This window comes from Bacillus rossius, chromosome 6, assembly GCF_032445375.1.
Source record: "Bacillus rossius redtenbacheri isolate Brsri chromosome 6, Brsri_v3, whole genome shotgun sequence".
In the NCBI taxonomy this organism is placed as follows: domain Eukaryota; kingdom Metazoa; phylum Arthropoda; class Insecta; order Phasmatodea; family Bacillidae; genus Bacillus; species Bacillus rossius.
This window is the reverse complement of record NC_086334.1, coordinates 79,053,238-79,079,308: the sequence shown is the minus strand read 5'-3', so window position 1 is coordinate 79,079,308 and position 26,071 is coordinate 79,053,238. Positions and strand designations below refer to the sequence as shown.

Here is a 26,071-nt window from a genome sequence, read left to right as displayed (position 1 = left end):
GCCAATCAATTCAATCGCCATCCCCGCCACTCCACCACTCATTAACATCACAGATGTGCAGACAATGCTGGGAGATGCCCTCATTTTCTCCTCCCTGGACCTTAAGTCTGGGTACTGGCAGGTGCCAGCCTACCCCGAGGCCCAACCAAAGACCGCTTTCACTGCACCTAATGGCCACAGGTTCCAGTTCTTTGCTATGCGGTTCGGGCTGATGGACGTCCCCAATACCTTTCAGGTCATGATAGTGCACTTCCTAGATAGGTTCGTGGGACAGTTTGCCACAGTCTATCTGGATGACGTGATCGTCTGGTCGCGGATGTGGGAGGAGCATGCGCAGCATCTTGCCTTTGTCCTCGAGCAGCTAGCCAGACACGAACTGTGTACCCCACAAGTACCATGTCAGCGCGTTGGAACTGGAGTTCCTGGGTAACATAGTAAACGCGAATGGCTGCCGCCCGCTGCCGACCCAGCTTGACTTAATAGAGTCCAAACCTGCGCCCTGTACCCGGAAACAGCTGCAGCAACTAGTGGGCCTTCTGAACTGGCTCAGGAGCTTCATTACCAAACTCTGCTATAATGACAGCCCCAATGACCGACCTTCTGTCCACTAAATTCAAATTCAGGTGGACAGCACATTAAACACTGTCAAACACTTTTTTCGTGAGTGCCACACCCTGGCTCATTTACAGCCCACAAAACACATTTACCTACAGATGGATGCCAGCCAGGAGGGCATGGGCATGGTCCTGTACCAGTTGGGCCTGGAGAGCGACCAGCATGTCTTGGAGTACGCCAGTGCCAAGTTTGGGCCAGCGGCATACCGCTACCACATGAACGAGCCGAAGTGCCCCGTGGTTGTGTGGGCAGTGGACAGGTATCATCATTATTTGAAAGGCAGGGCATTCACGCTCAGGACGGATAGCCAGTGCCTCAAGTGGCTGGACTCTGTGCAGGGGCATAAATCGAAATTTATACGGTGGGCCTTCACATTACAGAATTTCAACTTCCATGTAGAACATGTGCCAGGGCGCGAGAATCAGCTGGCTGACGAGCTATCTCGTCACACCGACCCCAAGATCTTGTGCCACGAAGAGGCAGCTGGGAGGACCTGTTACCACCACTTGGAAATCCGTCTGCCCCGCTGGGGGTTGACACACCCGCAAGCCTCTATGCTACTCTGCCTACCCAAACTCGAAACCCCAGCCTACCCGACAATCTAGATGATCTCGCCGAGATCATACAACGGGCACAGCAGTCCGAGGCAGTGCGCGCGGAGATGGCCACATGTGGGATACAACACCTTCCATTTCGGAGGTGCATTCATGAGGAACTTCAGATGCAGGTACCAGGGAACATGGACACCTGGTGGACATATGTGCCCGACTCCACCTGGCTGATGACACTTCAATTTTTTCCTGATCATGACCTGGTGGGGTACCCAGGTGCTGAGCAGACCCAAGAATCGCTCCGCCAGACATTTCACAGGCCCGGGGTCACTAGCAATGTGCGTGATTACATAAGGGGCTGCCAGCTTTGTCAGCAAAGGAAGGTCTACAGGGTAGAGCAACAGCAGCCCCGCCAGCCTCACTATCCGTTCACACACTCGCCCTGGGCATCATAAGCCCGTATCCATGCACATATTGTGCTTTCTGGTCAATATTACCGACCTGTTCACTTGATGGGTGGAAGCATTCCCGGTATCAAACATCCATGCTGGCACGGTCACAAAACTGCTGGAAAATTAAATCTATACCCATTACAGATTCCCAAAGGTCCTATCAATGGACAATGGCCACCAGTTTATGGGGAAATGCTGGCGAAAAGGCTGTAGTCAGTGGGGTATCGCTCATTATACCACACCCACCTACCACCCTCTAGCGAATCCCACAGAGCACAGGAACCAGGACATCAAGGTTCAACTTCGCCTCCACCTGGGGGATGACCATTTTAAGTGGGATGTCCACTTGCCCAAGCTGTTATACTGCTTGCGCAGATGCATCAATGTGGTCACTGGACACTCCCCAGCTGAACTTCTGCATGGACAGAACTTAGCCCTGCCAAGTGAGTGTCAAATAGCAGCTGCGGCCACCCAGGACATATGGGGGGAGAGTTGTGTCCTCAGATCGCTGCCATGCGGGAAAAGGCCCATTTAAGACAGGCAAAATTCCTCACAGAAAAAACACCACAGACCATACACCCACCAGACCCCTTAGAACCAGGACAGTGGGTTTATGTACGACAGCACCACCTCTCGGCAGAGGCACGGAATTTCTGTGCTAGTCTATCGCCCAAATGGGACCACCCCACCAAATATTGTGGGCAACCAGTCCATCCACTTATACCATACACATTCCAAGCGACCATCCGGCCAAAGTCCACAGGGATGACCTCCACCAAGTGACATCCCGCGGGGATCAACCAGAACCCGACCTCAGAGTGTCGAAGCAGGGCCCCAAGAAATCCAAGGGGGAGTGCACCAAACCCAGGCCCCCTGTAACCACCCAAGTTGCACCACGAAGTCCCATACTTGTCCCACCTGTCAGCTCAGGGAGCATTGAGAGTGCAACCAGCTCATCCCGACTGGCCCACACATGTCCCGCGGACATCCCTCTCGCCTGGCCTGTTCCCTCAGGGATGAATGAGCGAGATCGTCACTGGTCAGCCTTGGTTGTGGCAAAACCCTCACAAATCCTCCCTCAACCCCACCAGATAGACCCGGAGGACACCCCGGTCGCCTGGCAACCGAACAGCAAGACCGTGGCACTTGAGCACGACGAAATCGACGTGTCTGGGTGGTCGCCAGATTTGGGTCTTAGCGAGTCCACATTTGTAATGACAGTGAAGGAACTCAATTCAAAAGGGGAAGAGGAGGAGGCCGTGGATCCCAAGCGCGAGTCCGATGTGCCCAGGTGGCTGCTAGACATGAATCTTAGTGAGTCCACATTCTCAATGACAGTGGAGTATCCAGTTTTTGAAGGGGACGGAGAGCAAACCATAGGGGGATATCGAAACCAGAAGCAGCAGCTGATGACACACACGTATTGCTCGGGTGCACAGGAACCGGAAGGGGGATGTGGAGAGCATATGGACAAGAGCGAGCCTGGCAGGATGGTCTCCCCTAGTAACAAACACTCCAGAATCCCCCAGGATAGCAGACCAGTTAAGAGAGACCCCGTCTAAGTGCAGGTCTGGCCACATCATACTCACCAGACCCCAACCTACTTGCTGGACTGCATTCTAGGCACTATCACCCTACCAACAGAACCCAAGGGGACTGAGGCAGTGGTCAAGCCTCCCATAGAGAATTCACCCAGAGAGCACAGGTCACCAGGCCACCTAGGGCACTATGGGGAAGCTCAACCTCAGGGGCAGACACCTCTTCCCAGTACACAGTATAGTGCTACACAGCATAACCAGTTTTTAGGTGGACACACCACACTGATCCCCCGTGTTCCTATCCGCAACCTATGCTCTTCCTCGATGTCCCAGTGCAGCAACCCAGTGCACCCATACAGCGTGTGTGAAGGGAGGTGTTGATGCACATAGCGGCTTCATTGGAGAGGGGCATTTGACACAACCCGTCAGTGCTCCTCTCGTCGCACAGACTGTTATGCATCATCAACACCTGCCCAGAAGCATGTATGACGAACGTGCCCATACGTGCAGCGGAGTGCCAATGTGAGCAGTGCGCGAATGCTATGAAGATAGTGCCACTACCGACCATGTTGGCCATATCACTCCACCAGGTGTGACAAGGTGCTTCCGCCAAACTACGCAAAAAGGTTCAAGTATTCATTTCCCGGCAAAAACTTAAACTTGTAACTGCTTTGAATTACTTTTCCCACAAACAGAAACTGTTCAACGTGCAACTATGTCGTAAGACTGGCCGTTTCTGTTTTCCCGCGCTCTGTGCTTTTTGGTGGGAGTTAGCATCTCCCTGCAGCCCGGCGCTGGGAAGGGAGTCACTCACCATCGGGAGCTAACACAGGCCAGCAGCCTCCACGCGACCCGGGAGCATTTCTTTCGCGCGCGAACGAGCATTAGGGCTAACGTCCTTCATGTCGACATAGTATTGCTCATCATGCACAACAACTGTGTCTTAAGTATATTGTCAGAGTGTCATGTATTTACATTAACATTAGCATTAGAGACATTGTGCCATGCGGGAACGTCCGCCGCATCACTCGTCGGTAAGGGACCTTCACGGGCAACAGAATCAGTGCCGCTACTGAAAGGGGCCACATTAGTGCGGAGATGTATATCCACAAACGGAAACGACCAGGAGTATGACAGCACCGTGTACCTCGTGCCAGTGATACCGTATTTAATCGCATAATTTCCGCCACCGCATAATGTCCGCACATTTCTTTTTAAATACTTGAAATGGAATTTATATAAAGTCCGCACCAGACAAAGCAACCTTGGCCACCCCTGAAAGACACAGTAACGGGATGAAAATTTACCGACGCTGTCAACAATGCTTTGACCTTGAGTTCTTCATTTCTCCAGAGCGGTCGCTGAGAGGGTTTGTAGCATGGTGAAACTGTCTGGACTCAGAAACTCGCACTCTACTGCGCAGCTGCCTGCGACGTCACGTGAGTTGCAAGGGGATGGGCTATATATAGCACAAGCCAGTACACATCCTCACACTACGTCACAAAGTAGGGGAGGTAGCGGAGAAGTGGTGGGGATACATGCGCACGGTTTCACCTTCTCAATACTCCCAGGAGGGGACTCGCATGCACAGACGTCTGCCGGTAACTTTTTTTATACACACAGTGGGCAAGGGACAGGGAGGGAGGCTCACCGGCGCCGGCTAATGCAGACATTAGACATCTGCCCCGTGCCGTTAGTGGCCATCTCAATGAAAGATTAAAAAAATATCTTTTCACACAAAACATTGATTGTTTTAGGATGGCTGCGACTTCTGAACTTAAGAGCGCACACACGAGTGAGAGAAGAACAAAAATGAGTAGCGTTTTCCACTAATCGCCGGCACCCAATTATCTCGATACCTGTCACATTTCTCACGTCCACTGCGGAGGGTCGCCAGTCACCAGCGCTCTGCGAAGTAGTGTGCCGCCGTAATATTTTTCAACTGGGCTGAGGGAAGGGTGCCAATTTTACGAAGCAGCGATTTTACTAATGCAATCCGCGGAACCGTGAGCATACGCAAAATCAGGATACTAGTAAACTAATTATGAGAGAACAATTTTTTACTCTACACAAAACATGTGAAATTTTGAGGAAAATAAATTTTTTTCGGTCTTCACTTCATAATGTCCGCACCCCATTTTTTTTGTCATAAATGGACATTATGCGAGTAAATACGGTAATAAACCTCTGTAATTTGTCAGTGTATTGATCTTTTAATTTGATTATATGTCCAGGGTTGCCTGAACAACCCAGGAATTCTTTCAGTCGGCAAACCTCTGCCTCCGATCATGTGGCCGAACCAAACCTGAGACCCAAGTATTTTCTTACGAACTTAATTACTACAGGGAAGCAGACAGAGCGGTGTCAAGACAATAAATTTTTGTCTTTCTTTTTCATACATATTTGTTGTCATTGTGTGTTAAGCCCTACCCTACACAGTCAAGTCAGTCAAAGAGTTTTAATAAGTTACAAGCAAGTAAATACAGAGCATTAATATTTATCTATATTTTCTATGCATTGCGTCTTTTAAGAGTCATAAAATGGAACTCGAGGGCAGAGATAGTGTTCTATTGTAATAAGTGTGTCTACAGAAATTGGAGCCCCACAGTGTGGCCGATAGGTTGCTAGTGTTTTGTGTGGTTGTTTTTTTTTTTTTTTAGTAAATCATGGATACAAGGGGGCGAAGTAAGCTTAGGAGCAGTGAGGATCTAGGGACAGCATTAAGTCGTCTAGTGGTGAAGCATGATCTCTGGTTTCAAATCCAACCTCGCCACAACCAATTGTATTAATGGATTCTGCTCCAGAATTCGGTGAGGCCTTAGGTCTAAAGGTCATATCAGGGTCTCATTACAGAAATTACTACCAAATTGGATTCGAATACTGGCAAGCTAATGGCAGAGATGACCAAGTTAGACACAAAATGGGATATAAGTAATGCAGAGATAATTACAAAGTTGACAGCAAAATTAGATGAAATCAATGCAGAAATGGCTTCAAAATTAGTCGTAAATAATGCATAAATGACTGCAAAATTGGCCAAACCGGATGCAAACAATAAAGAAATGGCTGCAAAACTGGATACCAACATTGTGAGACTGGAAGCAAATGCACAAAGCTACATCAGAGTAGGAGGTAACGAGAGGAGTGGCAGCCATACATATCCAAGTAGCAGTGCTTGAAGCCAGTACGAAGCAGCAACTGTTACTTATACAGAACACCTGTCAAGAAGCTACCCAGATATTTGAGGGTGAACTAACCAGTGTCGAAGAGCGTCTAGACCAGATGGCAGAGCAGGCTGCTCAAAACCACTGGAATGTATACAAGATACAACTCACATGTCAAACAATGGTATCGGAGGCTGTGGAGCAGGGTCATGCAGGAATGACCCAGCTCATGGAAGAGCATCTAGACTACCTGGCTCATAAGAAAGACGACCTTAACGACCAGGTAAAAATGAGAGTAGGTTCCATGGAGGAGAAGATGCGGACCTTGAGGCTGCAAAACCTGACATCTGACATAACACCTCTAGTGCCAGCCAGGAAGCCAGAGACAACAACGTCATCGCAGGCTCTGGAAATAAACACACCCAAAACGATTGCGCGACTGGACAGTTCACGTGTGCTGGACCAGGTGACTGTTATGCATCACTCTGCCCGAAAGTGGTCCGAGGCCAAGCCTCATTATTCAGGAAGTGAGCATGAAAATTCCATCGATTCATATGAAAGTTTGAGGAGTATGCCATCATGTTAAGACTCACGAACGATGAGCAGTTTAAATGCCTCAACACAACACTTCGGGAGCATGCATACTACTGGTGGGAGGTCTGCCAGCCCTCAACCATGATGTATGAAGACACGGTTCAGACAGAAGTTTTGGAGTGTGCTAATACAGTTAAATCCGAGAGCCTGGCTGCACGGTAAGCACTATGGCTGCAAGAGTAATTAGTCGCTGGAGTCGCACTTGTTGAACATGTTCGAGAATACGCAATACCTAGACCTTGAAATTGGCGACGAGGAATTCGTAGCAGTGCTCATAGTCCAGCTGTCGCATAAGTATCAAGTCCACCTAATGGGTAGGAACTTTTCATGTATCACGGAGTTACCCAAACAGGTGCTAGCATTCGACAGGTTCGAGCGGCAAGCGAGGACAAGCTATGGGGATCAGGAAAGAAACCCCTGTGCATAAGGCACTACCCCTCTACTAGCAGTGGAGCACCAATAGAAAGTCAACACTACCAGCTGTAAATTCCATAATACAACAAAATCCAGCAGGAAGCAGTATAAGCTGCCTATGTTCTCAAAGACCCAGGACATATGGTGGGGTAAGAACCATCATGCGGAGAGTGATGACGAGGACCAGCAGCGCCAGGGACTGCATCGTAAGAAGAGACAACAGCAGGAAGTAGACCAGAAGCAACGCCTTCCCAGGTTCGGATAGACGAGCGACCGAGATCACCACGTCTGGAGTACTAACAACCGACTCCTGAAGCACCCAGAACAGCAGCAACAGCTGATGTTTGTCCCTGGGGAGATGAAACTGCCCAATCAGCGAACCTCTTGGCGATTTTCCCCACCTACAACATTCCTCCACCTACAACCAACTATCAAAAACAGGGCTCCTTTTTTATGCGGTAAACACCCATTCCACCAAAGTACAACCAGCTGCAGCAGCTGCAAATGGCAGCTGACAACAGAGCAGCAGGTGCCGTTTGGCTGACACAGCCCAACAGCCGGTACTAGAACTAGAATGGTTCGATCGGTGGTAATACCGCTGCAATACCTGCCGATGTGAGATGATACCGGAAGTCACAATGTACTAAGCTGGGAGGAGATACAAGTGCTTATGAGTGAGAAGCTGACACTAGAAGCTAAGAACAGGCAGAGGAGAGAGTCGAAATGCAAGATTCACCAGTTCAAGATCGACGATATTGTGTTGCGAAGAACAGCTCCTACCACCAGAAGTTGGAAAATGTCACAAAGAAGCTGTTCCTGCTATACAGTGGGCCTTACAAATTTGTTCAAGTCCACTGAAAGAAATGTTACACATTGAAGATGTTGTAACAGATGTTATTTTAGGACATTATAATATTAACATAATAAGAGCCTACACTGCACCAGTGGTGTAAGTATAAACAACTGTGTATGCCAAGTAGCAGGCTTTATTGTACTGTTTTGCAAGCATGACTGAATGTTACACAAAATTTAATGTGTTACCTGGACATGTGAGTGAGTGTAATACAAGCGTGTAAACCCGCCATTGTTTGTAACAGTAAAATAATGTCAGGGGATTAAGGTCTCATTTAGCTGAGATAGGGTATTATGTTATTGTATTCAGATGATTTTTGCTTAAGAGAAGTGGTGGCTTCCGTAGCATGTTCGGTTCGGTATGAGAGTAGATACTCTTGTTCCCAGGCAGAGTCCTCAGAAATTTACAGTGAACCTATGTACTGAATGTAAATTTGGATTTTCCCAAATAATTTTGTTCCCCGCCCTCACTAAACAATGCTCGTATGCTGCTGTTGAGAGAGTACAGTGGCATTAGTATGCAAGACACTGCGAGAATTACAATGAAGCTACAGTGTACCTACGGCCTATGATATTGTGTACTGACATCCTACCCCTGTAACAGCACGTGAATACTGTGAGAAACTTATAGTTGTACTAACCTTATGGAGATCCAGGCTACAGCCTTTTAGTACATACCTTCTGTGAGTAATCTTACTTATAAAATTTTTTTTTGTCTACCAGTAGACAACTCCTATCGCTTAATAGTGATCCCAAACAGGGGACAACAAACTCAATCGACCTAATTTTTTCCTATTAACACAGGGAAGTAACTTATTTGGGATTTTAATCTTAGAAATGAAATATGAAAAACACCTTTAACAGTTATTTTATTGCCATTATGAAACCTACATAGCACAGGGAACGCTTTTATTTCAACACAACAAGTGCACTTTTATTCAATTTTGAAGTTTTAGTCTAGTTGTGATGAGATGTCTTCATTTCTGAGTGAAATGTGTTGCCTTCTGCCTTCAAGTGGTACCTATTTTCTTTGTCAAAATGAAAAAAATACCCTAAAAAGTAATGTTTATTAAGGAGGCAAAAATTGTCTAATAAACAGGCAATTTAAACCATTTTTTTTTTCATATCTATGAAAAAACATTAAGTCCAAAACTAGCACAAAGATTTCTAAAATGCGAAAATTTTGTAAAATATGTAAAATTTATTTCGGTTATTCTAATTCAAACATGTATAAGAATACTACTTATGTTATGTGAATGGTACCGTTCGGTATTATTCGTTGTGTATGTATTTGTTCATCATAGTATAAGAAATACTCTGCATTACCATACACTATTATATTTGATTGTGTCTTCAATATTAATACCTTAACAATATTATGCTCTCCGTTCTTTCCTCACTAAACACAATATTATTTTTAAGAACAATAATGTAAAATAAGCCAATGTTTTTTAAGGTTGTATTTTGTAACCTTTGTGTAACATGTCTGCCATTTTAGAGTTAAACTGAATTATATTTAAATTTATATTTATAATTCCCTTTTTTAGTTTATTCTTCTGTTAAATATTTAGTATAATATTATAGTATTTGTTAATTATTTTTATTTTGGTTCAGAAGAAATAGTAGTTACTGGTTGTTTATTATAGGCCGAAGGCCATAATTTTCTTAAAAATTAATATTTCTGATTTATGGTGTTATAATTTCAGTGTACGATGTTAGACGATGATTTTTTTAAGGTATTCAGGTCTCAATATGATTTATAAACTATGTACTTTATACAATATATGGCCAGAACTTTTTTTTGCCGTTGAAGTATGGGCGTGTAGTGATGTCAGCGATAGAGGGGGGTGTGACATCAGACATTACAGCTGTTGGGCTGCAAGTATAGGGGGAAAAGTTAAATCTGAACCGTCTCTGTTATCGCTGTGCGCATGGGCTGCCTTCCCCTTTACCGCCCCTTAGTGCAACGACAGTGTCTGGAGGGGAAGGCGTGGCGACCCCTCCAAATCAAGGCGATGGAGTGTCAGCCCGTCTTACACGAACGCGACACAAAGGTTATAACACATGAACTGCATGATGCAATCACAACTGGAAAATACACTACATCGTTAACCCATGTCCAAATCATTCAAACACATTCATATTTACAAAAATAAATCAAGTTAACACAACATCAGCATGCTAACAGTCACGCTATTTGTTTGCAGTCATAAAAAACCTATCTGTAAAAAAAACTATATTATCATAAACAAAAATGCTGCATGTGTTAAAATTACTCTTTCTTTGAAGGCTTGGTTATCAAATTATCATTTGGTTAAGGGTTATGTAAAAATAGCATTTTCTTAAAGGTAAAATACAGAACATTTGCGTTTTGTCACTACTTATTCCGTCACTAATGTTCGACACAAAAACGCGTGTTGATTATAGATACATAATTTTAAGATGCCAACGTAATATTTTAATAGTTAGATAGTTATTATATTATGTTATTTACCTAATCTGAGTCTGATGTGAAGCTGGCATTTTCCGTTTCACTAGAGGAATCTTCGTCTGTAGATTCTTCAAGATTAACAATAATCTTATCTATTTCAGTATCTAATAACCTATCACTGTTCCAGTATTCATTCTCGATTTTTTCCACATGCCGGCAGCATTCTTTCCATTGCTCTTTAGAGTAGCTACTAAATAGCTGTTCACATAATTTCTTCTTGTATTCGAGTGCGGATGATATTTCTTCACACACTTGTCCTTTAATATATCCCCACACTAACTCAATCGGATTGAGGTCAGGATGATAGGGTGGAAGCCTGATTACTTCGTGGGAGTTCATTTTAATGATTTCGTCAATTTTGTAAGTTTTGGAAGTGGGCACTTGTTTCGCAAGTAATAGTAGGTTGGCTTTTGTTAGGTCAGAGGCGAAAGTTACGTTTTTTATTTTTAGCCACTCTTGAATTACTTTGGTGTTAGCGGAAATCGGCTTCTTATTTGTCTGTACATTGTGATAACTTGCATTGTCGAGAACAATGACGGAGTTTTCAGGCAAATTTGGAAGCAGTTTATTTGTAACCCATTTCGAAAAGTTTTCGAAATTCATTTTATCATGATAATCTTCCGTTGTTTGTTTTGACCGGAATATCAACAATGCATTCTGTACAAATCACTCCTCTCCTCCAGCATTCACACTTATTAAACGCTGGCCTTTCCCGATTTGCTCTGTAACACCCAGCTCATTGTCCGATTGCCAACAAGAACTAACGCTGTGGGTAGCATGGATGTACGTTTCATCTACATAAACGATTGAACGACCATCGTTTCGAAACTTGCGCATTTCTTGTAGGAAACGCCCCCTCCATGCTGCTATATCAGGCTTCTCAATCAAAATCCTTCTCCTTGACTGACACTTCGTCCAACGAAATCCCAGTCTCTTTAACGGTTTTCTTAAAAATTCTTTACTGCAGTCCAAAACACCATCATCTCGCAAAGCAGTCTTTAATTTATTTAAAGTTGGAACAGTTTTCCTGACAGTGTAAAATTCATGCACTTTTCTCCTCACAGCACCGCACGTAAAATGGTCGACTTCTAACCGTTTTTTGCGTTCTTTTTTTTTTTTGCCAGTAGGTGTTGAAAAGTTCAGACCAATTTTACTTTTTACTTTCCCCTCTGCCAAAATCCTTTTTACCGTTGATTCAGACACACCCGTCCCAGCACTTGTCGCTTCAGTAACATTGTATTTTTTAACCATACAGCAACTTCTTTTCTTTCAGATGCGTCGCAACATTGTATACAATTTCACGCGCCTGTCCTCGCAAGGGTCGTCTTGGAATAAGGTTCGACTTAATTCCCGAGGTTTATGGGATAGGCTCGCTTGTTGTACCGTGTAACCCAGGTCCCGGCATGACGCACTGATGCAATCCTCACGCAGCCGAGTGAAGCGCGTAACTGATCCCCTCCACTTCCCCTGGCGGCTATCACGTGACGGTAGTGTGCGTCACGCCACGAATTGGGGTCTGCGCAGGTTCACAAGTATCTTGCCGGGCTATAGTTCTGCGCAGAGAACGAGACGGTGCACGTCGGCGGCTCCCACCCCTTATTTTCAACTCCGCGAAATTTAGTGTTTAAGCAAATGTGGATTTAAAAGCGATGAGAGTAACACTGGGTGCCTATAATCTAAGCGAACGTGTGAGCAATGGAAAACAACGAAGCAACTAGCCTCGTACAACCTGTCATATGCTGTTCATCTGCACGCCGTTGCGCATGTGTTTTAATGTGTGACATTATAAGAAGAGAGATCTTGGCATTATATGACTAAGCTAGTCATAATCTGGTTTAGATGCCCTGCAGAAAACAAGTAGATGGCCACTCACAACTATATTAGGGTGACTACAATTTTTCATGGCGCGAAGATGAGTGAAACTACTATGTTAGTGACGAAGGATTTTGCTTCGATTAATATTTTGAAGCATTGCGGGCACTGCTTAGCGTTCCTTCCCCTCCTTTCACCACCCCTCCCCTCCTTTCCCCTTCCTCTCCGACTTCCCCTTCCCCATCCCCCCTTTTTCACCCTTCCCCCTCCGCGCCCCCAGCGCACTCTGCCGTGTATTGTTCCCGGCCTATATAACCTCGGCACCCAAACAATTTGCCGCAGTCTTCCGGTCGTTTGACACGAGGGCTGCCACTTGGGGCTGGCGTCGCATTGGTATGTACTCGGCTGTGAAACTTAACTTCTGTAATTTTCAGTAATTAGTATGATTTCTTGTTCTTGCTTGCGCGTCGTGGCCGCGCTTTCGCTTTTGGATTTTTGCCATGTTTAGTAATGTTCGTAATCTCTTTTGGACTGTTCAGGTCAGTGCTTAACTGGATTCTTTGCCTTATTTTCTTTTGCTTACACCGAGTACTACCAGTAGCTTATGTAACAGTGTTTTTCTGCGGTTGTATATGGGCATGCCATGATGGCTTTGGACACTTCTTGTCAAGCCGCGTCGAAACGGTAATAGTAGTTGTATGTAATTGTAAATGTAATCTCTTACTTTCTTGTTGTTGCCTAGCAGCCCATATGATTGTGCTACGTTAAAAGCATCGCCAGCTTACCCATTTATCGCACCATTGTTTTAACTTGTATTCCCGCGGGAATCGAATTATTATATGCAAATTATATGCATTGTTTGCATTGTGACTAATAAAATGGGATTGCTTGTTATTCGGATATTTGTGACTTTATTTCATGCAGCACGAGCGCACCACTGCCGTGGTCGTATGGCAACGACCCCTTGTTTGTGTTGATTTCCTGTTTCAGTTGTAGGAGCAGCTACAATTTAAAATACTGTTGCAGAGTATAACTTTATTTTCATGAAAGGTTAGTGCAGAGAATATGTAACAAACCTAGCTATGTATAATTACATCATTTAAAGAGACAGTGTACAGATGCTGATGTCCCCCCATGTTTGAATATCAACATAAGTATGTGGCAAAGAATGCCCGGGCTATGAACTTTTCTTAACTGCCAATTTAATATTAATCTTTTATTGTAATATTTTTATTTTATTGCAGTATTTAAGGTTGCATATTAGATTTAGTCATTATGTTTAATGATAAATGTGTTAGCCTTTTTTTTAGGATAGAGAAAACATGCATATATGATATTGTCGACGTTAGGGCCGTTCCTGTGGTTCGGAGTCACTGCCCAGCTGCTCTGGCAGAGAAGGTTCGTGCCACCTGGCAAGGGAACTAGCCTAAATCGGGTGAAATGAAAGAGTTTATGACGTTAGTTGTGTTTACTGCACACGTAACACACTGTACATGGACTGTCACAGCTCCCATCTGTGACAGTCCATCAGGGCGAGGCCCTGCTCCACACACTTTGAGCGCGACACAACACTAGCAGTGATCTGACTGGCGGTGACATGACAGTGGCGTAAATGATGTTGATGTGACTGGCAGTGACGTGAATGACGATGACACGAAGGACTGTGACGTAACTGCCGACGCGAACGACGGTGATGTGACTGACGGTGACATGACTGACGGTGACATGACTGACGGTGACGTGACTGACAACGCGAATGACGGTGATGTGACCGACGAAGACGCGAATGATGGTGACGTGACAACGGTGACGTGACTGACAGTGTCCGTTCTGCTCTCACTCGCAACTCCGCGACCGCACTCTCTCGTCCCACTCAGGCGACTAACTTAACCCATGCTCCGCGACGTCTCAGCGGCCTCCCCCCTTGCCGCGCGCCCATGAATCCCCCTTCTTCCCATAGTGTGCGAGTGCGTGGAGCCCACATGGTCACAGGCGGGGAGATGCGACTCAGTCGCCCGGGAAACTCATCTACAGGTACACAATAACACAAATAGATATTTACACACTCACATAATTACATAAACAAAACCCTTAAGAAAAGACACATCACTGTTATGGTGGTGCCTCTGCAGGGCGTTCCCCTCTCGGCCAAGGCAGTTTAATACACTTTTGCGCACGGGCGCCGGCGCACACGCAAGCCTGAAGCAGCAACGGGCAATAATGGCCTCAGCGAGCCGGAGGTGCACTTGGGACGATGTCAACTGCCCCCATCCCCAAGGTCATTTTGCTCGCTGATGCTACAATCACATGCACTTCACCATTAACACTCGGGCACTCGGGCGTTCATATTGCCGTCTCATGGGCGGAAGTAGGAGTAACCTGCTGGGTGGGTACCCATGGCCAATAGTCTAGCAGGTAGGAGGGAGGCCTGCGGTGACGAGTGGAATGGAGGGCTATTTCCGGAACCTGGGAATTCGGTGTGGTGTCTGGGTGCATAGGTGGGGATCTGTCCCCTTCCTTCACCTCATCAAGGAGTTCAATGATGACTTCTTCCTCGGGGCCACAGGGCCCTTCAGGTGGATAACCTATGTGGTGGTGGTACCCGTCCCCGTTTAACCCTTCCATTACTTCCTCGGGGAATACGATTTTAGAGATGGTGTCAATGGTTGGTACCTCAGGATCCTCTCCATCAGGGATTGGGGTAAGGGATGTGTTAACGACGGAGTTTTGGGCATCCCTGGAGTCCACCCTGTCCGCAAGATCATCCAGGTGGTCCATTGTAAACCGTTGGGCTCATACCCATATGCGTGTTGGGTGGGCGTAGCTTCGCTGGAAAATACTGGAGCTTCGGGATTTAAAGAAACCTCGCAACCCCCTGGGTTGGTATTGCCAGTGACCATTTTGTCGCCAAAGTTCGTCGGCACCTGAGGTGAGTCCGATCTCCTTCCTCTCCTACTGCAGTGGTTTCTTCCAGGGTCGGTGTCAAAGGGCAATGGGGTCAGAATTGACACAACGGCCTCCCCATGGTGTCTCTGGTTGGTCACTGGGGATGTCCTGGCCTGTATAACCATCCGCTGCTCCTGCAGTTGACGGCTGCTGTGGCATCGGGACCGTGGCTAGCCGCAAGGCATCACGGTGTATTTTGGTTGTTCGGCCATTCGGCTGCCGCACCAGGTAAGTGGTCGTCCCCAAGCGAGCCACCACCTCCCTGGGCTCGGACCACTTGGGTGCGAGGCCCGCGCAAAACCCACGTCCTCGGCCGACAGATGCTGGAGCTTTACATGCACAAACTGGGCTGGAATTATCTGCGGGGGTGGATTTGAGGACTGGGGCATTTGATGTTCCAGAAACTGGGCCTGATGCCTGCTTGCCCCAGCCCGTAGGTCCTCTACCAGGAAAGGTTCTTCTATGTGAATGATGCCCAGATCGGCTGGCAAAGCCAAGTTGTGACCATGGAGAAGCTCATCTGGAGAATATCCCGTGACCTCGTTCGTGCGCCGGCGGAGGCAGTACAAGAGGGTGGAGAGGTGAATGTACCACATTGTGTGGTCCTCATCAAGACGGATACAGAGCTGTGTCTTAAAGTCTTGGTTGCAGCATTCAGTGGGATTTTATTTGGGATGAAAGGTAGGGGTTGTGTGATGATGGACCCCCCCACCGCCCACATGCCTTCCACCAGCTGTGACCTGTAAATTGGACTCCATTATCAGTGTGCAGCACTCGCGGATACCCATACCGTTGAAACACCTCTCGGTCCAGTAGGGCAATGAATGTTCCCGCCATGACATTGGCGACAGCAAACGCCTCGCTCCATCGCTTGAACACATCAGTGACTACAATAATTAACCACTTTCCCCGGGAGATGCGCGGGTAGGGGCCCATTATGTCAAGGGCCACCTGGTGGAATGGGTGGTCAGGGCGTCGGGGAACCTGCTGCTCCACACCATCAGGTCGACGCGCCTTACACTGTTAGCAGCGTTGGCACTCACACACGAACCACTTGATGTCGGCCGTGACCTCCGGCCAGTGGAACGTCCTGCGGATTTCTCGCAGGGTCTTTTCAGCACCAGGGTGCCTCGCCAGCTCATGACTGTGGAAGAACAGTAGGATGGCTGGCCCTGCAGAAGGGGATGCATGAATGCTCCAGCGGCTTCCTCTGTGAGCACCAAGGGTCTGAAGCATGCCATCGAGACTACGCTGATGGGGAAATGCTTGGTTGCCACACTCTGCCAGTCGGGCTCTCGTTTGTGGGTTTTCCTGCTGGGCATCATGCATGTGAGCCACCAGCTATGCCATGGTGGTGAATGGGGAGGCCGGCTCCCGTGTGCTGGGCCCAGGCAGCGTGTACAGTAGAGTCTCGTCGGGGGCAGGGTCCGAATAGTTGGTAATCAGAACCGGGGGCAGGCGGTTGCCAACCCCTGGACATCGTAGACTATGGTTCTGGGTTCCGAGTGCCGGGAAAGCTCATGAGCGAAATCAATTTCCCGGACGGGAACATTTTTCACTGTGAAGTGGAAGCTCTGGAGGAGAAGGGCCCACCAGGTGAACTTGGACTTGCCCTCCTGCACGGAATCCAGCCATTTGAGGCACTGGCTGTCTGTGCGGAGTATAAAGGGGCGCCCTTCGAGGTAGTGTCGGTATCTTTTTAGTGCCCACACCACAGCGAGGCATTCTTGCTCATTGACATGGTATCATCTTTCCACTGGGCCAAACTTGGCACTCGCGTACTCGACGATACGTATCTGGCCTTGGCCGTCCAGCTGGTACAGCACCACCCTCATGTCTTCCTGGCTGGCATCGGTCTGCACGAACAGTGGTTCGTCCAGCACCAGCCGCGACAGGGTGTGGCAATTGCGGAGCTGTTGTTTTACCTGACCCAGGGCCTGGTCAGTGGCCTGGGTCCACCGGAATTTGTGCTTTAATGAAAGCAGGTCGGTCATGGGCGCGGTTATCGAGGCGAAGTGGGGAACAAATGACCTCAACCAGTTCAACAGCCCCATGAGTTTCTGGATCTGCTTCCGTGTCTTGGGTGCCTGCTTGCCCTCAATAATGTACAGCTGTTTGGGCAGCGGGCAGCAAGTATCCGTGTCCACAATATGGCCCAGAATCTCGATCTCCATCACCCCAATGTGGCACTTCCTTGGGTCTTACGTCAGCCCGTGCCTGGCGAGCCACTCTAACACCAAGGCCAGATGGTGTGCGTGTTCCTCCCACGAACATGACCAGATGATCACATTGTCCAGTTAGGCTTGGGCAAATTTCCGAATGTTGCCATCCAGGACACAGACCATCATGGTCTGGAAGGTCGCAGGAGCATCCATCAGGCCAAACGGCATCGCGCAGAACTGGAAGTGCCTGCTGTCTGGGGCAGTAAAGACTGTTTTGGGGTGGTCGGCGGAAAATACTGGCACTTGCCAGTACCCCGATTTGAGGTCAAGCTTTGAAAATATGGTGGCATTCCCCAAGCCAGTGAGGGCATCCGTGATGTTGATTAATGGTGGTGGTGCCGGAATGGTGAGGTGATTTATTGCTTTGAAATTTACGCAAATTCTCAGCGTTCCATCTTTCTTGGAGGCCATTACGATACGACTATTATAAGGTGAATTACTAGGTTCTATGACGCCACTCGCAAGCACTCCTCGATTTGCGCCTGTATGGCAAACTGTTCACGGGGTCCGAACCCGAACAATAACTGGAACCGAGGGGTATGGGACACCAGGGGTATGCAAAGCTCTGTAATTGTAGTCCTCTGTAACTGGTCTGCAGCTGCAAACACTTGCGAATGAGCCCTTATCACCTCGTCGATGTCGATGTGTTGCTCGGCTGGAACTCCGTGGTACAGCTCATCCAAACCTACAACTGTGCTAGGTGAGGATGGAATATGCCGGTGGATACCGTAGACAGTCAAGCGGCCGTGGGTACCAAGGTGCAAGCGCCTGCCACGGACTTCGATTGTAGACATGTGCCAGCCAGGGGGCTCCCAGGATCAGCTCCTCTTGTAGCTCATGCAGCACTATGGCGTCCGTTTGGCATATATGGTCCTTTATGTGGATTTTTACTTGGGCGCACCCAGATTTATGCGCGCAAGCTCCCTCGGTGGCCAGCAGGATTGTCCCCGCCTCAGCTGTCACGTCAGCACCGGCGACGAGGTGGGTGGCAATATAGCTGTGGTTGGCGGCTGTGTCTACCAGCGCCTCCAGTTCCCGGCTGTCCACCCGGACTGGTATGCGTTGCAGACTGCCTTCCTCGGGACCCATGCGCCCGAGCTGGGACAGCGTATCCTCTAGCCCAACATTTACTGTCGAGGCCCCCAGCGATGTAGGGCGAGCGGTAAAGCTCGCCGGAGACTTGAGGCACGGCCCGTCGGGCCGGCGCAGACTGCCCCCGCCGACGTCAGGTGGGCGGGGCAGTAGCTCACTGGCACCCACAGCTGCTGTAAGGGACGCCAACGACGTGGGGCGAGTGGCAGAGAACGCCGAAGACTCGGTGCACGGCCCGTCGGGCCGGCGCGGACCGCTCCCGCCAACATTAGGTAGGCGGGGCGGCGGGGCTGGTTGGAGTATCGGAGAGTGGGACCCAGCTGTCTCATAGCCCTCACCTAGGCATTTCCCGATGGTTTGGTGTCACCTCCATTTCTACTTTCTCCAGCGGGCTTGACAGGGCATTCGCGTTGCCAGTGGTTGATTTCTGTTGGACAGTACCTGAAGTGGGAAGGCCACTCTTCGCGGGCTGTCGGGCCTCCCTGTCGATTCCCTCGTTCGGCCTGCCGCCAGGCCAGCCGCGACTGGCTCTGTAGCTCAAGGTTGCGTCCCCGCGACCCCCTCGACTGGGAGGATCCGTCCAGTGGTGCTGGCGAGCCAGATTACCGCACCACCGCTAGAGCATCTTCTGGTGACAGCACCGCCGGGGTGGGGTTGGGCCTTCACTGCATCGTGGTCTCCGTTGCACTGTGTATGGCCTGGATGTCTCTCTCTGTTTCCCTCGCTATGGGTAGGAATGTGTCCACGCTTCTCCCTGCGGCATTAAACATGAAAGGTCGTAATTCCGGTGACAGTAGCTCCACGATTACTGGCAGTATCTCGGTGACAAAGCCGCTTGTCGTCAGACGTCGGTAGAGGCGTAGCTTTTGATAAATAAAGCCTTCCACGCTTTCCCGACCCACTGTGTTTGACAGTACAGCTGGTACCGACAGCTGGCATGGGCAAGCGCGTCATCAAAACGGGATTCGAACCAGGTAACGAACTCGGTGCAAGACATCCGGTATTCGTCTGCCATCGCCCACCAGGCTTGGGCACTGTCCCGGAGCTGTCCACTAACTCTGTCCGTGAACTCGTTCTCGGGCACCGCGTGACTTGATAGTGTGTCCCAGCATGCTTGCAGAAACACATGCAGATCTTCATGTGCTCGCCCCGTGAATACAGGCAGTGACACTGCCACGCTTGCATTTCGCGGTACCGATTCCGGGTGTGCCTCCTAATAGCGCCGCACACCGTCGTTACAGGCTGTTCATAGAAATAGTATGTCCCTGAAATTACCGAATTCGCGTGCAGTCGTGCAAATTCGGTGTCTGACAGTGCCGCTCACATAGCACCACGCCGTCTCAGCTGGTCGCCCGGGACAGCCCACCATCGTGCAAGTCACGCGCTCCCTTATCACGGCCCACTCTGTGTCATGGTTATATATTTCCTTTTTTACAGTCTTTTCCTTAGGGGTATATGAGCACCATAGTGTGGTGCTCTCCCCTCGCAAGCTGCCCGCCCCATGTGGCTTATGACACACCTGGCAGACCCCATCCATATTCACGCACACAGGTGTATAGAATTCCACGTCCTGCGCGGCTGATCGGCACGAGCGGTGGACCGGGACTTCGGGTGGCGGGGAACAGACAGGCAGGGGGTCCCGCCTCCCCTTCTGCACGGCTGGAGGCCCCATTTCTGCACGCTCTTCGTTCCGCAGAAGTAGATCAGGCGGCGCGGTGATCATAATTGGTCCGACTCGGATGTACTCGTTGTCGCTCGGCTGGACTCGGCTCCCGCTCGACCCGAAGGGCGCAATTCGCCTGCGCTCAACCGGCGCGATCCCTTGAAGGGAAAAAGGGGGAAGCGTGAACTCACGCGGCAAAATGAAACCCGATAACTGTGTGACGCGCTCTTATCGCTTGACGGCGCAATCTCACACCATTTTGGCGCGTCTGCTTCCGCTCTCGCGCCACTCTTGTCCCCGCTCGACTCCCTGCAGCATCCTCCCGGCTCCCGAAAGTTTTGAAAATCCGCACTTTTCATGTCCGTTTCTATGTATTAGATCATGGTCAGCCACACTAGTTGGGTGCCATTTTGTCGACGTCAGGGTCGTTCCCGTGGTTCGGAGATGCTGCCCAGCTGCTCGGGCAGAGAATGTTCGTGCCACGTGGCAAGGGAACTAGCCTAACTCGGGTGAAATAAAAAAGTTTATGACGTTAGTTGTTATTACTGCACACGTAACACACTGTACATGGGCTGTCACTGCTCCCATCTGTGACAGTCCATAAGGGCGAGGCCTGGCTCCACGCACTTTGAGCGCGACACGACACTAGCAGTGACCTGACTTGCGGTGACATGACAGTGGCGTAAATGACGGTGATGTGACTGGCAGTGACGTGAATGAAGACACGAAAGACTGTGATGTAAACTGCCGATGCGAACGACGGTGATGTGACTGACTTTGACGTGACTGACAGTGACATGACCGACGAATACGCGAATGACGGGGATGTGACAATGGTGAAGCGACTGACAGTGTCCGTTCTGCTCTCACTCACAACTCCACGACCGCACTCTCTCATCCCACTCAGGCGAATAACTCGACCCATGCTCCGTGACATCTCAAAGGCCTCCCCTTTGCCATGTGCACATGAATCCCCCCTCTTCCCTTCGTGTGCGAGTGCGTGGAGCCTAAATGGTCATAGGCGGGGAGACGCGACTCAGTCGCCCGGGAAACTCATCTACAGGTACACGACACAAATATATATTTACACACTCACATAATTACATAAACAAAACCCTTAAGAAAAGACACATCACTGTTATGGTGGTGCTTCTGCAGGGCGTTCCCCTCTCGGCCAAGGCCTTTTGTTACACTTTTGCGCATGGGCGCAGGCGCACACGCAAGCCTGAAGCAGCAACAGACAATAATGGCCTCAGCGAGCCAGAGGAGCTCTTGGGACGATGTCATTATGTACTAATAGTTTTTTTAATAGTTTAAGGCTAGTGTATTTTTGGGCTACTATTTGGTAAAGAACATAAACGATAAATATGACCGGTATTATCTTGTGCGAAAAATTATGCATGAATCTTTTTGGGATAAATATTTGTATATAATTTTTAATGTATTTTTTTAAATTTATTTGCATTAATGCATGGCAGCACGAAAGTTAGTATGATAGTAAATACCTGTTTTGCAATTATTATGTTTTTTTTGGAAATGTGTAAATAAATGGATTATAAGACATTTTTAATTTTTATTTTGGTGTTTTAATTAATTCTTGCAGCTATTCTGGATACTATCCTGCTTTGGTTCTACAGTGCTGCATTTAACTGACCCCTTTATCATGGGTTGCATGTTGCATGACGTTAGGGCTTTTGACTCAAAGTTCCCATTATTAACGTGCATTTTGAAAGTGGCCCGAGGCCTGGGGCGGCAGTTGTCGCCTTTAGTGGCCCAGTGGCCAAGGTTAAAAACGACAGATAACATAAAGGGGGAAAATATGTGTCACTAAATAAATATCGGGCACTGATTAACATACATTTATCAACCATATTGAACACATGACAACACTTACAAAATTGACATTGCTTATCATATTTGATTGATGATTCCGACCATATTCTGTAGTATAATAATCAAAATTCCTAACTATCAATGAATTAGGTAGGATGCAATGCTACAAACAATAATTATGCTCTGTTCAGTCGAAAAATTATTTATGTACTGTAAATTTAAATTAATTCCGTTGATCTCAGAGGTTTTCTTTTTTTTTTTTTTGCGCCAGAACTAAACTCAGCGATATCAACAAAAAATTTTCTCAGTATATTATTAGCATGTACACAGCCAATATCAAGGGGAGCTTATTAAATGTCAAAGCTGAATATTGTAGAAAGTTTTTTATGTACCTTGAATTTTAAGTAGTTTGACAAGCTACTATATTCAAAGTAATTTGACAGTATTAAAGTCACGATATCTGACTGTCCAAACTCAGCACATCATACAACAGGGCTACATGAGGCATTAATGAAAACCTTGGACAATGAATTTGATAGACTTCAAACAAACTAGCCTATGTGCCGTACAACACAATTTAGTACATAAAAAACATGCTAGAGACTCTTATACTTTCAATATCTGACAATAGTAATTGGCTAACTAGTGATATTCAAGAATAATATCAAATTATAGGCCAAGCACAATTGCTTGTTGCTTCAAAATACGGCCTTCAAGTCTCTCTTCTTTTTAGCCTCCACCTCATTGTTCGTATAATTATCTTCGTATTATGTAAGTTGACAATGAGAAATAAAATCTTTTAAATTGGTGCCTTCGGGGTTTACAGGCCTTTGGCATGCAAAAAATAACAGCTGTTATTTAAGTAAAAAAAAGTCTTAAACAGAAATAACATAAAAACAATAAATAATAAGTTATCAGTCCATATTATCCTGTAGACATAATTATTTGGCATTAACTAAACCATAGCACAATATTATATTTACATTGGACTCGGGGTTCTGTTGCAAATAGTATTTCAAAGAGCATACACACCCGGAGTAACTAGTCTCTTCACTGTCTATGGTCGTCTGTAACAAAATGAAAATATATATATAATTACATAAAAATTTCAGCATATACTGTATGATATGATAGCACACATAAGGAAAATGATCTTTTGAGTATGGACTAGTAAAATTTTTGAATGTAAGCAATGCATTTGTCATGATTTTGACTAAGCGCAATAAGACAGTATTCCTTGCCAATAATCGATCTTTACATCTAATGTTTATTAGATTATAAATGTTATGAAATGTCTTTTAAAATCTATGAAGTTAATAGAGTACATCGGCTGCATATCCTTCCATCACGACTCGTGTCCATGATGTGGCCTCAGATGGGGCGTCAATGCAGGTGGCATTCCAACCAGCAGCAGCAGGAACAATGAGTACCTGCACATGCTTGGCATTGTTTACTAACTGCCTCGCAGCCATGTTCGCAGTGCCAGAGTTTGCTGTGAGACCTGGCGCTTACCGTACAGCTGTTACATTCAGTGCCCGAGACCTTCACTGAGGTATTGTGATACCTCTAGCAACCCAGTTCCACAGCAGGTGCGGCAGAGGAGATGGATGGCCCAGCGCGCAGGGGTGGCATACTGTAAAAGGTCATGTGTCGGCATGATCTATGTTTGTTGCAAGCACAGGGTTGCCAGTTTCAGTTTTTCTTTTGTACGCACTGAATTCAACCAAATTATGAACTGTGGTATAAATTAAGTATCAGAGCGGCATCTGTAATTTACCAATTTTACAGAGGGCTGAAACTGTAAATATCATGGTTTGTTTACGTTTTCAATTTTCGTTGCTAAGCTAACTGATGTAAATAAGTGCTTTTTTTACTAGTACATAAACTTTGTTTACAAAATTTTCATGTTTAAAACATATTTTAAGGCATTTCAAAGATGTTGCCGAATGACAGTGTATCTAAATTATTATTTTATTGACGTTTGTAATTCGTTAAGAGTCGTTTCCTTTGATTTCCTGGACAGTGCCTTGTGATTGGCGGAAGCTTGCCGGCACCTCTAACTGAACACCTGGCGCCGGGAATCATGGGATTCGAATGTTTTGGTCTGACTGGAAATTGTGCAGCTACCCATCAGGAACACCTGGCGGAAGCATATAAATAACAGTTAAATTTGTGTGTGCGAGCATTGCTGTTATCTATGTCGTTCCGCGAAAGTGCACGGAACCTTGTGCGCTTAAATATTTCGCACGATTTGCTTATGGATTCGTACAATAAGTATCTGTACGTGCGGTCCAGTATCCTGCATACAAGTAGACCATCTTGGAAAACTAAGTTCAGATATTTCCTTTTGATACTTAGCATATTTAGGCCTATTTACACCACCGTGCAAATGTAAAAAATATACTTAAAGTTTGGTCATAAAACTAAAACTATTTGTTTATGTCCATTGTTAATGTGTACTGAGGCTTATAATTTAATAAAACAAACACAATCAGATGAACCTAGACAACCACAGTCTAGTAGTCTTCAATGCAGATTTTGATGTTCTACTGCACTGAATTAGCCAGACTTTATTAATAAAATAACCAAAGATTAAAAAGTATTATAAACTGTGAGAGCTTTAACGTGAATTTATAGTCTTTGTGTAGGCTGCGTCCGACATGACTGCTAATAACATTTGTATTTTCTTTTTCCTTTTATTTTTGTCTTTTTTTAAGATTTTGTTTCATGACAAAGTTTGTGAATGGTCTATGGTTGCTGTAAGCAGTATTTTTCATTTTTTAGACAATATAATAGGTTTTGTATTATTTTTATTTTTCATGTGTATTTGTTGTCATTGTTTGTTAAGCCCTACTCTACACAGTCGAGTCAGTCAAAGAGTTTTAATAATTTACAAAGAAGTAAATACAAAGCATTTATATTTATATATTTCATAAATTTATGTTTATCTATATTTTCTTAGCATTGCGTGTGTTAGTCATAATGTGGAGCACTAGGGCATAGATAGTGTTCTGTTCTAATAAGTGTGTCTCCACACCATCACAAAGCGTTTCTACAAGTAACTATTTTTCCTCCTTTTTTAGATAGGTACCACTAAATTTCAATCAAATATAACAAAATACTCTTTGCTAGTCCTACCTATAGTATCATTATGCATATTTTTATCAGAGTATACATTGTCGACGTTAGGGCCGTTCCCGTGGTTCGGAGTCGCTGCCCTGCTGCTCCGGCAAAGAAGGTTCGTGCCACGTGGCAAGGAAACTACCCTAACTGGGGTCAAATAAAAGAGTTTATGACGTTAAGTAGTGTTTACGGCACACGTCACACACGGCCCCCATCTGTCACAGTCCATAAGGGCGACGCCCGGCTCCACACACTTTGAGCGCGACACGACACTAGCAGTGACCTGACTGGCAGTGACACGACGGTGACGCGACTGACAGTGGTGTGAATGATGGTGCAGTGACTGGCAGTGATGTGAATGACGATGGCACGAAAGACAGTGACATGACTGCCTATGCGAACGATGGTAATGTGACTGGTGGTGACATGACTAACAAAGACACAAATGACTGTGATGTGACTGACAAAGACACGAATGACTGGCGTGAAATACGTCGCGAATGACGGTGACATGACTGACGAGGTCGCGAATGACGGGGACGTGACAACGGTGATGCGACTGACTGTGTCCGTTCTGCTCTTACTCACAACTCCGCGACTGCACTCTCTCAACCACACAGGCGACTGACTCGACCCACTCTCCACGCCTCAGAGGCCTCTCCCCTTGCCGTGTGCACATGACTCCCCTCCTTCCCTTCCTGTGCGAGTG

At 46.9% G+C, this 26,071-nt stretch overlaps 1 protein-coding gene across 1 annotated transcript; it reads left to right on the top strand.

The window, feature by feature from the left end:
• The first annotated feature begins 713 nt into the window (after positions 1-713).
• Positions 714-3,752, top strand: LOC134533474 (uncharacterized). The gene is made up of 4 exons (XM_063370997.1): positions 714-976; positions 1,994-2,061; positions 2,804-2,932; positions 3,667-3,752. The coding sequence occupies exons 1-4, from the start codon at positions 714-716 to the stop codon at positions 3,750-3,752; spliced, it is 546 nt and encodes a 181-aa protein (XP_063227067.1).
• Positions 3,753-26,071: the final 22,319 nt, after the last annotated feature.